Source organism: Gopherus evgoodei, chromosome 10, assembly GCF_007399415.2.
Source record: "Gopherus evgoodei ecotype Sinaloan lineage chromosome 10, rGopEvg1_v1.p, whole genome shotgun sequence".
Classification (NCBI taxonomy): domain Eukaryota; kingdom Metazoa; phylum Chordata; order Testudines; family Testudinidae; genus Gopherus; species Gopherus evgoodei.
In genome coordinates this window covers 6,407,412-6,424,526 of record NC_044331.1, presented here as the reverse complement: position 1 = coordinate 6,424,526, position 17,115 = coordinate 6,407,412, and the positions used below count along the sequence as shown (strand labels likewise).

At 47.8% G+C, this 17,115-nt stretch overlaps 1 protein-coding gene across 11 annotated transcripts in view; it reads right to left on the bottom strand.

The window, feature by feature from the left end:
- The window catches only part of MEGF11 (multiple EGF like domains 11), a 377,287-nt gene that overhangs the window by 66,907 nt on the left and 293,265 nt on the right, over positions 1–17,115 (bottom strand). For all 11 annotated transcript variants that reach the window (XR_004002431.1, XR_004002432.1, XR_004002433.1 and 8 more), the window contains 2 exons: positions 15,966–16,129; positions 15,466–15,568 (listed from right to left, as the gene is read on the bottom strand). Coding sequence is in view for 8 of the 11 variants with exons in the window: in XM_030578784.1 (XP_030434644.1) it covers positions 15,466–15,568; positions 15,966–16,129 (267 nt within the window). In the remaining 3 variants the exon portion in view is untranslated. The remainder of the gene's footprint in view (positions 1–15,465; positions 15,569–15,965; positions 16,130–17,115) is intronic.

Here is a 17,115-nt window from a genome sequence, read left to right as displayed (position 1 = left end):
AGTGAGTAGCCCAACTGAAGTCAATGGGGCTACTCATGTGAGTTAGAGCTCATCAGTCAGAGCGATGGTTCCATAGCCTGGCCCTAAATGATGAAATACAAGGTTTGCTCCAGCAGCCAGTGAAAGATTAATTTGTTTTTTCTCTCATCAATGCATGGGGGACATAAACACCCATTACTATAAGTGTTTTTCTGATTCTAATACATTTACAGCCTACTGCACCTCTATGGAGCACCACTCCTACCACCATTTTCAATTAGCTATAGAACAGTTCAGATATAAAGCATGGAAACCTGGAATTTGTTCAATAAAAACTTTGAAGGTTTTCTTTCTGCCTTAAGCATTGGCCCATTTCCAGGGTTACGAGATACTCTCTGGGGCTCACTAGGGAGGAGAGAGAGATTATGGCCACCAGGGAGAAAGGATGATGACGGGACAGGGGTTCTGGGGGGAGTCAATTTCAGCCCATTCCTTTCAGTACCCTTCCTTTATACCTTACCCCATACTCTTGACATGGCCTCTGGCCAGGGAGCAGCAGGAATGAAATGGGGCAGAACCAAGCTATCCATCAGCTGGCAAGGGAGGGGCTTTTTAAAGGTAGCAATTTAAACTGTTGTCCAGCCCTTTTATTGATTAAACTCTACAATAACTCATGACCTGGGAAGATGGTTGGCAGGATCTTAGTCTCCTGGTAGAGCTGGGGAAACGATTTATATTGAATCATGTTTTCTTTCTTTTTGTGTGTGTGGAAAACAGATATTTTAATTTTTTCCAAGTTCTTCATCAAAAATGTACATGAAAATTTTCAGCTTGCTAGTTGTTTTCCAAATTGTTTTCATTTCTTCCTTCCTTCCAAAACACAGCACTCTGACATTCAGTATTTAAGGTGCTATACAGTTCACAACTATTATTCACCCAGATCTACTTACAGAATAACTTCCCACAAACATATTCAAACTTGTATTTAACATACATTCGTGTTTGTTAAGTGAAAATAGTTGCCTATATCTAGTGCCAAGTTAACTTTTTGGGCCAAACCCTTGGCTAGGTTAAGTCAGCATAGCTCCAGTTAAACCAATGGAGCTACATCTACTTACTCCAGATAAAAATCTGACTACATACGAAAACCAAAAGGAATTAAAACTGTACTAAATTATGTTCACACTTTCCCTATTTATGGCCCTGATCCTGCACTGCTTACCTTTAAGCACAAGTGTAGTCTCACTGGAGTCAATATACACTATCTTCTTGTACTCGGATCCTACTCCCACCGAGGTATCAAAACTAGACTGTGCCCTAAATTTGGTTCAGATTTGGCTTAAGACAAACACAACTAAGTCTGCTTTAGATGAGACTCTGAGGCCGCCTAGATATTGGTCAAGGAATGCCACTGACATAATTAATAGCAGGACATCAATGAAGTCTTTGATATAACTTCATAATTCATATTTCTGAAAATTTGCCTTGTATCAGCAGGAACCATACTTAAAGGGCCCCATCAAAGAGAGAATGTTTAAGCACAGAATGACATTAAAATCTTATCAACTCACTTGAAATTAAGTCAATGAAAAATTAAAGTTAATTTCTAATAGGCTTATGTTACATTTATAGACTGAAGGGCACTTGTGGAAACCCAGAGAGTAACCACATACCTTTTCAGATGGAAATGATTTTTGCATTTGAAAGGCACAGGCCAGAGGAGAGAGAATGAAATGACTCCTGAAATGTCTAGTTTTCCCATCTGTTTAAATCTAATATAAGGATACAGAATAATCACAAAAATAAATTATTAATTTAAAAATCTGGGATAAGACTGCCAAGAATGATAAAGTTTAAAATACGGCTTGTAAAATGGAATTAGACATCTAGAAATTGCATGTTTAATAGGAATTTGCTGTTGCTTCATTCTAATATTTTATGCTTAGTATCACAGACCAAGAAAGTGTGAAACAGTCTGATTAAAAGAAAAAAAGGCTTATTTGTGTCACTACATAATCACTTTGAAGTGCTGTGTATCAACCTATTATTTATTTATTTGGCATATGCAATCTGGTCAAGCCAAGCCACAGTGTTCTTATCAATGATGGTCAAGGCATGAAGACTTCTAGGAAGCAGAGTCAGTCTGCAGTCCTCAACAATTTGTGCCAGGGTTTGTGGCTCCCCACACCAACATAGTAGCCTGTCTCAAACGCCACTGAAATTCTGCTGCAGCACAAATTCCATGTCCAGTATGAAACTGATTCAGGTGGCTCCATTGCCTTTGTGGTTAATTAAACCCGGGTTGATGTTGATTGGGGTCTGAGACAAGATAATTATTTTCTATTTTCTCTGCGGATCATGACGCTCGTCACACGTTCTCTACCGTAAATCCCTCGCACGGTAAACTTATACACAATGGGTATGCTGAGGGCAGACGACTATGTGGTAGAGTAAACAAGTTTTAATTAATGGTCGACATGGCATATCATGCAGTTTTGTCGTCAGCTTTGCTATGCTTTCCTCTCTGCAAACACTGGGTGATGCACTATTGCAGAGAACTAGTAACCATGGTAGAGGAGTAGCTTTAAGTGTGCCTGAAATAATACGTATCAAAGTACTTAAAACCCTATTGTACTTACTGTAAATGCACTACTTCCTGATTTTCTTCTGGTTTTAAATGCATAGGGCCCGAGTCTACCCTCAGTTATGCAAGTGTAAACCTGGAGAATCTCCACTGATGACAATAGAATTATTCCAGCTTTACACCAAGGTAACTGAGGGAAAAATATTACCCTGATATTATAACCCAAATATTGCAACAAATGGACAAGTGTCATGTTAATATAAACATTTATTTTTATGGCATTTTATATTTTTTTAATGGAAAGTCTCTCTCTTTCCTCCTTCCCTGCAAAGTGTATCATCGTCTCACAAAGAGCCTAAATAGAGAGAAGTTAAAAATACCTCAGAGCTTACTGTCAAAGTGGGCACTGTTTCTTTAAAATTCAAAAAGGCCTTCCCTTGAGTAAAAGGCTTATCAGTTTTACTGAATTAATGTGTCCACAGGAGAGAAGAAACATGTTTCTGTGTTTGAGTGACAGTGCAGACGTCGCTTGCAGCCTGCAAATTCTCTCCAAGGCAAAGTCTCATGCCTCAAAGCTAACCTTACCTGTGACCAGCCTACATTTCCTGACCCCATTAATTCACGTATACAACCACATGAGGAAATCCCTACAATTTGAGACTACCACACCCACTGTACCCTCTTTCTGTATGTAATAAGAGACAATTAGGCTTTATATGGCTGGCAATTTATGAAAATGATTGAGATTATGGATGACAAAAAATTCATAGTGACTTTGTATTTGTTATGTCAGAGATGCAACTTAATCTTGTGAAACACAAACAAACTGAACTATTTAAAAGCATCAGTGAAATAATGGGATACCTTTTTCTCAACAGCACAATCATTTCCTGGACTGTGTTTGCAGTCCTGATTAATAAAGGAAAACAATCATGGGACCGTGTATTAAAAAAACCTGCTGATTTTTCCCAGTGGAGTTTATAATTAGCCACACTGTTGAGTATTTTCCATTTTATGTTTATAGTACAACCCCATTTATTCTGCATGTTTTGGGGACATCAAAATCATTTGGCTAATCAGAGGAGTTACTCTCTAAACCAAACTATTCGCATTGGGAGAGTCTAGATATTATTGGTTTTTATAAAAATCAAACGGAAAATAAGACATAACCAGGATTCAGATTAGAGCATTCCAGATTTAAGGAATTCAGCTAAACAGGACTGTGCTGATCTTAATTTTAAAGGATCTGAAAATTTCCCACTATCTATACCTTCTTATTTAATCCCACTGCAATATCAAAAAGGATATTAGACACCTTGTGTGTGTCAGCACAGACTGATGGCTTTGTTTAACTGTGTGCGTGAAAGTGGTGTGCGATTGTGAAAGGTGCTACAATGTTGATCTTGGAGATGCAGCACAGCTCTGGCCAGTGCACGGTTCCGCATACAGTCCTGCCAATACCCCTCTGTCCTGGCACGGAATGTTTTCCCATCCACCCCGAATCACAATGAAAAGTTGAACTCTCAGAAAATTTCGCAAACCTCACAAATATTTTCAGTTTGGTTCCATCAAAATGTTTTGATTTGATTTCAACCCTTTTTTTCCCCGTTAGTATAAATTTACTGACATTTCAAAAGGAAAAGTCATTTTGACTTAAAACCCCAAAAAAGACCGTTACTCACCTTTGTAACTATTGTTCTTCGAGATGTGTTGCTCATATCCATTCCAATTAGGTGTGCACGCGCCGCGTGCACGTTCGTCGGAGACTTTTTACCCTAGCAACACTCGGTGGGCCAGCAGGTCGCCCCCTGGAGTGGCGCCGGTATGGCGCCTGATATATACCCCTGCTGGCCCGCCTGCTCCTCAGTTCCTTCTTGCCGGTTACTCCGACAGTGGGGAAGGAGGGCAGGTGTGGAATGGATATGAGCAACACATCTCAAAGAACAACAGTTACAAAGGTGAGTAACCGTCTTTTCTTCTTCGAGTGCTTGCTCATATCCATTCCAATTAGGTGATTCCCAAGCCTTACCTAGGTGGTGGGGTCGGAGCGAGACGTTGCGGACTGTAAAACCGCTGCGCCGAAAGCGACATCGTCTCTAGCTTGCTGGATCAGTGCATAGTGTGATGCGAAGGTGTGCACAGAAGACCAGGTGGCCGCACGGCAGATTTCCTGTATGGGGACATGAGCCAAAAACGCGGCCGACGAAGCCTGAGCCCTGGTAGAATGGGCGGTAAGGGGCCCCGTTGGCACGCGGGCCAAGTTGTAACATGTCCTGATGCAGGACGTGACCCAGGATGCAATACGCTGGGAGGAGATTGCCATGCCTCTCATGTGTTCCACTACTGCCACAAACAATTGTGGTGAACGTCGGAAGGGTTTAGTTCTCTCAATGTAGAACGCGAGAGCCCTTCAGACATCCAAGGAATGGAGCTGTTGCTCTCTTCGGGATGAATGCGGCTTTGGGTAAAAGACTGGCAGGAAGACGTCTTGGTTAATATGGAAGGCGGAGACGACCTTAGGGAGGAATGCCGGGTGTGGTCGCAGCTGTACCTTGTCCTTATGGAACACCGTATACGGAGGGTCCACGGTCAGAGCCCGAAGCTCCGAGACTCGCCGAGCCGACGTGATAGTGACTAGGAAGGCCACTTTCCAGGACAGGTACAGCAGCGAGCATGTGGCTAAGGGTTCGAAGGGGGGCGCCATGAGCCTGGTCAAGACAAGGTTCAGGTCCCAAATGGGGTAGGCCGTTTGACCTGAGGGTATAATCGCTCCAGGCCCTTGATGAATCTTGACACCATAGGGTGGGAAAACACGGACTTGCCAGCCTCGCCTGGATGGAAGGTGGATATAGCCGCGAGATGGACGCGCAGAGAGGAGATCGCCAAGCCCTGCTGCTTGAGAGACCACATGTAGTCCAAAATGGTGGGGACTAGCACGGAGAGTGGGTCGTGGCCGTGCTGGTTGCACCAGCAGCAGAAGCGTTTCCATTTCGCTAGGTAGTTTGAACGCGTGGAAGGCTTCCTGCTGCCCAACAATACTTGTTGTACTGCGTCAGAACAGCGCAACTCAGACTGGTTTAACCAGCCAGGAGCCATGCAGACAGGTGGAGGGACTGTAGATCCAGATGACACATCCTGCCGAAGTCCTGTGTGTTCAGATCCGGCCAAGGAGGTAGGGCAATTGGATTCGCCAGGGACAGATCAAGCAGCATGGTGTACCACGGCTGCCGTGGCCACGCCGGAGCGATCAGGACGAGGCGAGCCTTGTCTCTCCAGACCTTGGTCAGGACTCGGTGGACGAGAGGGAAGGGTGGAAAGGCGTAGCAAAGACGTCCCGTCCATGGAATGAGGAACGCGTCTGACAGGGAGCCCGGGGAGCGACCCTGTAGAGAGCAGAACACCTGGCATTTCCTGTTCGATCTGGAGGCGAACAGATCTATCTGGGGAAACTCCCACCTCCGGAAAACAGAATAGAGGACGTCCGGACGGATGGACCATTCGTAGGACAGAAAGGATCTGCTCAGGTGATCCGCAAGGGTGTTCCGCACTCCCGGGAAAAAGGAGGCCACTAGATGAATAGAGTGGGCTATGCAAAAGTCCCACAGACGTATTGCTTCCTGACACAGCGGGGAGGACCGGGTCCCGCCCTGCTTGTTGATGTAATACATGGCCGTTGTGTTGTCCGTGAATACCGCGACACAACGGCCGTGCAAATGGCATTGGAATGTCTGGCATGCTAGGCGAACTGCCCGCAGCTCCCGCACATTGATGTGAAGAGACAACTCTCTCTGTGACCATAGACCCTGTGTACGCAGAGTCCCCAGGTGCGCACCCCAGCCCAGCGATGATGCGTCCGTTGTCAGGGACACTGAGGGCTGAGGGGCGTGAAACGGTAGGCCCGCACACACTTGGGAGGGCATTGTCCACCAGCCTAGGGAACATAGAACATTCGGTGGAATCGTTATGATTGTGTCTATGGCGTCCCTGCCTGGTCGATAGACCGACGTGAGCCAGGTCTGCAGCGGGCGCATGCGGAGTCTTGCATGCTTGGTGACGAAGGTGCATGCGGCCATGTGCCCCAGGAGAGCGAGGCACGTTCGAGCAGACGTGGTCGGGAAGGCCTATAGGCTTGTGACCTTGGACACTATGGCTTGGAATCGGTGCCGGGGGAGGCTGGCCGTCGCGAGGTTGGAGTCCAGCATTGCCCCAATGAATTCTATGCTCTGCGTAGGCACCAGAGTGGACTTGTCCGGGTTGATGGTCAAGCCTAGACTCGCAAACAGCTCCGTGATGATGGTGATGTGCCCGGTCACCTGCGCCTCCGACATGCCTTGAATGAGCCAGTCGTCGAGGTAAGGGAAGACATGGATACAACGACGGCGCAGGGCAGCGGCGACGACTGCCATACACTTGGTGAATACCCGGGGGGGCGAGGAGAGCCCAAAGGGGAGGACCGTGAATTGGTAGTGGTCCTGATTTACCACAAAGCGAAGATACCGCCTGTGCGGGGGAAAGATCGCAATGTGGAAGTAAGCGTCCTTGATGTCGAGAGCGGCGTACCAATCTCCGGGATCCAGGGAAGGAATGATGGTTCCTAAGGTTACCATGTGGAACTTGAACTTTTTGATGAATTTGTTCAGGCCCCGCAGGTCCAGGATGGGTCAAAGGCCCCCTTTTAACTTAGGGATTAAGAAGTACCGGGAATAAAACCCCTTGCCCCTTAGCTCCCTTGGCACCTCCTCTATAGCTCCGATGAGCAGGAGCTTGCGAACCTCCTGGATGATAAGTTGCTCGTGAGAGGGGTCCCTGAAGAGGGACGAGGAGGGAGGATGGGAGGGGGGTGGAGAAATAAAATGAAGATGGTAACCAAACTCCACCGTGCGCAGGACCAAACAATCAGAAGTTAGCTGGGACCATGACGGCAGGAAGGGGCGGAGGCGGTTGAGGAAATGAAGTGGATCCAGGGAAGGGATTGGTAAGCTGCTCTCGGGTGCACCTTCAAAAGCTCGCCTTGGGTCCCTGCGGTGGCTTGTCGGACCCAGAAGTGTTACCCCTTTGAGGACCTGACTGACGTCTACGGTTCGGCAGGCCTCGCCTCCAGTTAAAATCTTGTCTGGGGCGAGGCAGGGCGTAAGTGCGCTGATGGTAGGGGCGGAATGGCCTTCTCTGAGTCTGGGGCGTGTGCATTCCCAGCGAACGCATGATGACCCGGTTATCCTTCAGGCTCTGTAGCCTGGGATCCGTCTTTTCAGAGAAGAGGCCCTGCCCGTCGAATGGCAGGTCCTGGATCATGTACTGTAGCTCCGGCGGTAGTCCGGAAGACTGCAGCCACGATATACGGTGCATGGCTACGCCCGACGCCAGTGTTCTTGCTGCCGAATCGGCGGCATCTAAGGAAGCTTGTAGGGAGGTCCTGGCGACCCTCCTGCCCTCTTCCAGGAGAGATGAAAATTCCTGGCGTGAGTCCTGGGGAAGCAGCTCTGTAAATTTGCCGACAGCCTCCCAGGTGTTGTGGCTGTAACAGCTCAGGAGGGCTTGCTGTTTCGCCACACGGAGCTGAAGGCCTCCCGCAGAATAAATCTTGCGGCCCAGCAAGTCCATGCGCCTGGCTTCCCTGGATTTTGGCGCAGGAGCTTGTTGGCCGTGGCGTTCCCGCTCATTGACTGATTGTACCACCAAGGAGCAGGGAGCGGGGTGTACATAGAGGTACTCATACCCTTTGGATGGTACCATATATTTCCTTTCCCCTCCGCGGGCAGTGGGTGGAATGGAGGCCGGAGACTGCCATATGGTGTCCGCCTTCGCCTGGATAGACTTGATGAAGGGGAAGGCTACCCTGGTCGGTGCCTCCGCAGAGAGGATGCTTACTACTGGGTCCTCTACTTCCGGGACTTCCTCTACAGGAAGGTTTATGTTCTGGGCAACTCGCCTCAGAAGGTCCTGATGTGCCCGGAGATCAATCGGCGGGGGCCCTGATGAAAATGTGCCCGCTACCGCCTCATCTGGGGACGAGGAAGAAGACACCCCAGGGAGGAGTGGTTCCTGAACGGAAGCCTCGTCCAGAGGGACCTCCACTTCCCAGGCATCCTGCTGCGCCAGGGGATCCGCAGGGTCTTCCTCCATACCTGAGGGGGGAGGCCGGCTGACTGTGGCCTCTGGTGCACGATGCTCCGATTGGCTGGAGCAAGCTGGGCCCGAAGGTTCGCCCTGGGCTTGGTGGTATGCCCAGGGTGTCCAAAAGGACCATTGTGGTGGTCTCTGGTCCGGGCGGGCCTGAACATCCGAACCCCCGTAAGAGGCGCTGTCCATATGGGAAGAAGCGGACGAGTGCCGTGAAGGCCATGGAGGAGCCGTCGATGACTGTGGCAGGCCTCTGCGCATCCCGATGTCGTCTCTGCGCGGTGCCGGCGAGCGGTACCGGGAGTCATGGCGGTACCTCGATCTGGACTGGGACCTGCTACCAGCTCGGTGCCGGGAGGTCGACCGGTGCCGTACGCTGCCGTGCCGGGATCGGCTGCGGTAGGAACGTCGGTGCCGCGATCTAGACCGGTGCCGAGAGTAATACGACGGCAACCGGGATCTCGATCGGTGCCGCGAGTACGACTGGTGCCGCAGGTAGCGGTCCTGGGACTGCGAGCGGTGTCTGGATCTCGAGCAGCGACACTGAGAGTGGTCCCTCGATTTGGAATGGGACCGATGCCCAGTAGTGCCTGGCGAATGCGGCCGCACCATGGCGGGCTTGCCCATCGATTGGAGAACCCGCACCGGCGGTGCCGGGGGTTGGGGCAGCTCAGGCTCTGTCAGGGCGATGAGGTCGCGTGCAACGGAGAAGGTCTCTGGTGTGGAGGGTGCAACAAGCTCAACCGCTGTTCTCACTGGGGAGCTGAGAGGCACCGGACTCAACGGTCCCTGAGGAGCCGGAGTCGACGGTGCGATGACGCTCGGTGCCGCGGCGGATGACGGTGCCAGGCGGTCCGGTTTGGAGGCACGCTCTGACTGCAGTGCAGATGTAGGTACCGCAGGAGCCCTGTGCTTCTTGCTCCTTGGGGAGAGGAAGCGGTGCCGGCTAGGGTGCCGGGCCGGTGCCGAGCGGGAAGTTGAAGCCTTTTCCAGCGCCGGGCGGTCCGGAGCGGAGGCGACACTTGGTCCCGGTGCCGGAGTCGGTGCCGACGGTGGGGGAGTCAGTGCTGCCTCCATCAGGATCTGCTTCAGGCGACTGTCCCGCTCCTTCTTCGTTCGGGGCTTGAACGCCTTGCAGATCCGGCACTTGTCCGCAAGGTGGGACTCGCCAAGGCACCTCAGGTAGGAGTCGTGCGGATCTCCTGTGGGCATCGGCCGATGACAGGCCGCACAAGGCTTAAACCCGGGTGAACCGGGCATGGGCTCCGGCACTGCGGGGAGGAAAAGGGGGCGAACCCCCGATCCTCTGTATAACTATTTACAAAATACTCTTAACTAACTTTATAACTACAACTATTACTATAATTACAGAACTATATACACTATACTGTAGAAGAGTGAAACGCTAGGGAGGTGGAGAACGGCTAGCCGTGCTCCACAGTTCCAACGACCGACACGGGCGGTAAGAAGGAACTGAGGAGCGGGCGGGCCAGCAGGGGTATATATCAGGCGCCATACCGGCGCCACTCTAGGGGGCGACCTGCTGGCCCACCAAGTGTTGCTAGGGTAAAAAGTCTCCGACGAACATGCACGCGGCACGCGCACACCTAATTGGAATGGATATGAGCAAGCACTCGAAGAAGGACTTTCCAATTAAAAAAAATGCAATCTTTTCCAAAATTTTTTTGAGTCAAGAGATTTATCAAAACCAACCCAGTTTTGTGAACAGTTTCTGGTTAACAAAATCGGCACTCCTGTCCAGCTTTAGAGGAGCTACCTGCAGTGGTGAGAGCATAGATCCATGTCCATGATTAATTCAGCCCTTGGCCTTTCTACTGAGACTACCAACTAAATGGCCAATTAACGACAACTGGATGCTGGTATCTGCGATGAGGTCATTGTCCATGCAGAACTAAGCTGCAAACCCGAAGCTTATTGGGTCAGATTGGGCTCATCTCCAGCATGAGGGAGAGGGTCGATGCAAGAAGCTTCTCCACTCCTGTGCCTCTGTGCAAGAGTCGGGCCCTACTGTAGTCCTTGAGCTTCTCTGTGTGCAAGGCCTATTCTTGGCTCACATCGCTAGTCACAGCAAAGGAAGGGAGGGCCAAGCAGGCAGGGCTTGGAGAGGAGCTCCTGCAGCATCTCCCTTTTATAAGAGTGGCAAAGGAGCTGTACTTCCTGGGACCTGCAGCTGACATTATGCCTACTTCATGGACAACGTCTACCAAAGCTCACCCTGGGCTGGGCCACTAAGGCAAATGAGACCATTATTTCTAATTTCTAGTTACAAAACCCAAGAGGATCCTGGCCTGAACTTATGTCCAGAGCACAATGCCTGAGTGCCGCTGGCTTTCACCAGGTGATCTGGGACTCTTGATTCTCTTTGCTCTGTTTGCTTGCACACTGCTGCAAATCAGCAAATATTCCCACATGCACTTATTCCCTCCAGCATTCAATATTTCACACTACAGTGTTTACTATCTCACAAAAAGCGACAAAGAGTCCTGTGGCACCTTATAAACTAACAGACATACTGGGGCATAAGGTTTCATGAGTGAATACTCTCTTTGTTGCTTTTTGCAGATCCAGACTAACAGGGATACCCCTCTGATACTATCTCACAAGGAACTCAATGTGCATGATGTCCCAAATTAACCCACTACAATTAACATTAAAGCACTCCATGTTTGAGGGCTTTCATTTTAACCTGAACGTGCACGACTACCACGTGGGCAAGTCTAAGGCTGATGCACATGGTTAGCTGGAAGTGCATTGTGAGGAAGAAAATACAAAGTGATGGGTACTGAAATACACAGCTGATCTTAGAACAAGAGAGACCTTTGCGAATCTTTAAAAAGCTCTGAGATTGCTCCACTTCAGCCTCAGTCCTGCTGAGTGCTGAACTCTCTGGCTCTCCTGTCTAGTAATGAACTCAAGCATGTGCTTTACTTTAATTTCAACGAGACTATTTAAGTGCTTAAAGTTAAGCAGGTGCTTAAATGCAGTGTTGATTCAGGGCCATGGGCACTCAATTCCCTGCAGGATTGAGACCTTATTTCTAAAACATTTACCGCTTCCTCCATGTGGAACAAAATTCAGCGGCGTGAGCACACGTCTGAGATCTGATTCTGATCCAGGTTGAACACGTCTCACTTGGCTTCTGCCATCTGAGAGCCCTTTGCCAACTTTTCTTTTTCTTTTAATGACAGATGCCCTCCTTCCAAGAGATCTCCAAAGCTACTAGTAACATGATATTTATGTGTATCAGGCCGATGTGTCCTTTTGGGGTTAATTTTCAGTAATAAAGACATGGAGAAATTGTCTCACCTCTCATCTGTTTACGTAGGTCCAAGATCTACCTTTGAACATGTGTGGGGGACTCCCACTGACAATACTGTTCATCTCTCTGAAGGTGGGATCTGGGCCAGAGTGAGCACTTACCACTTGTTGCTGACATGGTGAATTGCTTATTTATGCACGCAGCTGGTCTATGCAACTTCGTGATTGCATTGCTGATACTTCTGACTCCCTCCACCCAGCTGTCTGTTACAACCACTGATTGCATCTTGTCTTAATCTAGGCTGTACACTCTGCAGCATACAGACTGTCTCTTGCACTGTACACGGCCCTGAACAACTGAGTCTCAATAGGTGTCATCATAATATAACAGGGCGTTGGGGGACTACTATTAAGTAACCTTGTATACTCAGTCCTTATGAGGTTTTTCCCCCTCATGAGTTTTCTTACCCAGACTTTTCTGTGTGTTCCTATTATCTTCTCTGTCTCTGAAGGTTTATATCAGTAACATCTTGAAAACCTATTTTAAAGAACATGGGCTGTATCTTCCCCTTGATCTTTGCACAGAGCATTGGCACCAATGGGAGTCCCATATGCAGCATGAACATACAGAATATGCTTTTTCAGATGAAGTTTTGTGGCCATTAGGATCAGAAAGTCACATGAATTTCTCTGCCTGGTGTGAGTGGGTAATAAAAATCTTCAGATGTTCCTGAACTTTCCTCATCTTTTACAGGCCATGTCTAATTAGAAGCAAACTCGGAAAGCACAAATTTTATCCTGAATTATTTATCCCATCGTGTTTGTAAGGAGCACATCACAGAGTAGTTCACAACAACTTCAGACCATAAGATTAATCTTCTCTGATGACACACTCACCAATGTGAATATATAATTATCTCACTGACGAGTCTCTGAAATAACATACTTTCAAACACAAATGAGTCGAATTTATCCTTTTATTTGGTGTGAAGCCAAATGGAAAAACATTGAAAGCAGAATTGACAAAATACATGTTGGCTTTGTCTATCAGCATTTTTTACGTACCCGTCACTTTACCATCTAGATGTCAATTTCAACTGGGGCTGAAATTCTAACCTAGTATTTTTTCTTCTCTAATTGGAACGTGATCCTGAAGTTACTGAAGTCAATGGCGTTCAGTGCCTGGAGAATTTGCAGGGTGCAGTTAGGCCTTAGCAGGTAACAAGGGTGTAAATTATCCAGTAGTGAAAGAAAAAAGCAAGGGGGGTAGTGCAGAGATCATCCTTACTTTTAGCAAGATTGGCTTGCGCCTGCATGTGTGGTACATTTGAAAGTGTGTCTGTGTTTGTGAGAAGAAGGGTAGAATGTTTATTAGATATTTTCCTTTTGGCTATATCGGCCTGAGGTACAGAACAGCAGTTGAGGACGAGAAACACTTTTGTGTAACGCTACATGCAAAGAGGCGTTCAAAGAAAATATCCTAGAACATGGTAAACTCTCCTCCTTCCTACCTCCAAAATTATATCCAATTCTGGGATTAACTGTATTTTCATAAGATCGTTCCATCTCTTTTGGAATGGTGGCAAAAAAAACCTGTCGAAGGGGTACCCTCTAATTCAGGGGGTGGCCAGCCTGAGCCCAAGAAAGAGCCAGAATTTACCAATGTACATTGCCAAAGAGCAGCAGTAATAAGTCAGCAGCCCCCACATCAGCTCTCCCACCCCACTCCCAGTGCCTCCTGCCCACCGGCAGCCTTGCCGATCAGTGCCTCCCCTTCCCTCCCCGCACCTCCTGATCAGCTGATTCGTGGGGTGCAGGAGGCTCTGTGGAGGGAGAGGGAGGAATGAGGGAATGGCAGGGGGAGGGGGCACGAAGGAGCGGAGCGGGGCTGGGCCTGTGGCAGAGCTATGGATTGAGCAGTGAGCACCCCCTGGCCCACTGGAAAATTGGCGCCTGTAGCTCCAGCCCCGGAGTCGGTGCCTACACGAGGAGCCGCATATTAACTTCTGAAGAGCTGCGTGTGGCCACAGGTTGGCCACCCCTGCTCTAATTACTCATTGAAAAGTCAGCAATAACACACGATCAGCCCGATGCATGGATGTACTGATGGCAGAGAGGCACAAGGACAGTTGAATGCCTCTATGCCACTGAGACTTAGGTATAGTGAGCAAGGAATGCAAACCCCAGGGTGTGTTAGTGACCTTATAAAACGGATCTTTTTGGTGAAGGCCAGTTTTAAAGTATGCGTGTCCAGTATGCTGTTTAAAAAGCAGCCCAGTTTTTAAACAGTGCGCTGCACTTCTTTTATAATTAAATAAGATTGTAAAAATAAGTTGTTTTCAAATTTTAAACACTTCACATGGCTTTGTCTGCTTTTCTCCCTAGGAACCTGAGCTGCTGTGCTGAGGAGTCCACTCAGCAGGAGGGAGGCAGTGGCTTATGTCATTAATTAGGACCTGGGTTGCAGGACCCTGAATGTGCTGGCTGCTTTTAGCTCATACCAGCCAGTGCTGCTTTTGCTCCAAATCTTACATTTCTTAGGAAAGCAGATGAGTTCCCCAAGCAAGCTACCGTTAATGCAACTGCATTGTTAATGCATCTCCATTGCTACTGCCACCCTTAGGCAGCCGGGATAATGATGTGACTTTGCATTCAAAGCCACGAAGATAAACTTTCATTTTTTAATAGTAAGTCTCACAGGTTTTCCAGCTGCTGCTGCCCTGCTTCGAACAGAGCAGAGGCTTGACTTTGTATAAGCTGTGGTTTATTTTCATTGCTGTCCTCTTAGAATTACATCAATATTAAAGGACCCAAGATCAGCAATGGCCACAGAGACTCTTTAGCACTAGAATCTCAGTTTGATTCAGATAGCTTTTTGGGATCTCCAAGGCTGGCCAGGACTCTCTGAGATCTTATGGAAAGCCTCTCTCTGCTCCTTCTATGCAATCAGGAGAATGGATTGCAAAGACAGCATCAACTTGCTTCCCAAACCTACTGTTCTTGGCAACGTGGTTAATGGGTAAAATATAAACACAGAGGAGACAGCTCGCGGCCACATGATTCCCATAGGAGCTACACTGCCATAGGAGAAGCAACAAGTGTAATGCATTTCTGGATCCCTGTGTTGCTAGCTCCTTTCCCTGATATAAAGGTCTCAGGCTCCACAAGGCCACAAATGTCTCCCAATGGAGAGGACAATAGAAGAGAAAACTGCATGAGGAAAACTTTGCAGGTTTCCAAAACAGCTTTCTCGTGACCAAGAATTCTTTTTACAGAAGGGTAATATCTGGCTCAAGGATTTGAAGCCTTCTTCAGTGAATATGAATACAGATTTAATCAAAGCCATTTATCCTGTCCCATCATCATAAGCATTTCTAATCGGCATAAATTCTTATAATCTCTCTCCTGTATATTTTGTTTAAAATTATACAGCCAATTGAGCTAACAAGGTGATATAAGAATCAGAACCGTGCATATTACACAGAATAGCTTGGTAATTTTACCTGTCCACCCGGCAAGACAGCAGCAATAACCAGTGACAGCATCGCACCCGTCTGCATGGCTACAGTCACAGCGTTCACTGCAATTAAGACCATATGTTCCATCCTTCCAAAAACAAATTTAAAAGCGTCTTAGTAATCAGATTTTGGTCCTCAAATGTGCACAATCATCTATCACACCCATTTTAACGCTAAGTTGCATTTTTTTAAATTAACATGCGACAGTCCAGGCGAAAAAATGTGATGCTTACCACTTCTAAAAAGAACCAAGCTCAGAACGCATATTACATGGCGATAGCTCTGACAGCATGTAGTGCAAAATGTAACTAGTTTACTTGACTACTTCGAACTTTGATCTGTTATTTACAGATTACTTTCTTCATTCCTCCATTACAGCCCATGACAAAAACGTTCTATCGATCTATGTATATTCTAGGAGTGCCATACACACCATCTGGGAATATTATTGAAAACAGATGCAGGTGTAGTCTACTAATACTTACAGGGCATGCCTGATCACAGTACTCTCCTTGCCACCCAGGCGAACATAGACAAAACCCATCCACTGGATTGCAGGCTGCTCCATTGGCACAGTAACATGTTTGGTTACAGTTAAGACCCCAAGTTCCACTTGGACATGGAATGGAGCAGTCAACCCCTTGCCATCCTAAAGAGACGTGCAACAGAAACAACGGTCAGTGATGTTTCCTCAACTGTCATTGTTAGAAAAAAGAAAAATGAATGCAGAGCTACAGGTGTCCATTTGCAGTATTGCACTGTTCTCTACAGCCAGCAGGTTAACAAACACATCTTGCATTATGTGCACTTTCCACACAGATCGAATGGCCAAGATTCTCTGTTGCACCTAGGATCTGTAAGGTGCAATAGGGCAGAGGTGGCAGGGAGGAAGAGCACAAAAATTGCAGCTTTCTGATTCTGGCTGGCCCTGGCAGATGTTAGAGCAGCCTCGAGCTAAGGTGTGCCTGCTGGTTCTGACTCCTAAGGGCCAGAAGTGGGTGGGGAAGATACAGGAGACAGCTATGCTGGCTGCACCAGCTGGGGAGATCTGGTGGCTCTCTTGCCCCAGCACTGTTAAGGGTCTGAGGCAGGGAGAAAATCTGGAACAACCAAGACCTTTTGCACACTTAAGAGCTGGTATACCACATAAGCGGAAGAACTGTTACATGTCACTGCTGGTTCTTTACATTCTATTTTTGTGGGAATGTTCTTTAATATAAAGAAGCTCACACATACACACACCCACACACCCCTAGCCATTGAGGCTCAGATCGTAACTGCTAGACACCGAGCAGCATTCAATACGCTGCCACTACATGTAATGGAGTTTAGCAGAAATACCATGGTTTATGCACTGTAGTGAAATGGAGTTATACAGTGATTGATTAATTCCTGCTTGAAATGCCAGCTTTTATTATTGTGTGCAGCTTTGTTCTAGCTGTGCTGGTCCCTGGATATGAGACAAGGTGGCTGAGGTAATATCTTTTACTGGATCAACCTCTGTTGGTGAGAGAGACAAGCTTTCAAGCTTACATAGAACTCTTCTTCGAGTCTTTATTATTCTTTGCTTCAGTGCTGGTTTAGGGCTCAAGCATGCCACATGAGGCCATACAGACACAGCTGCCTGTCAGGGCC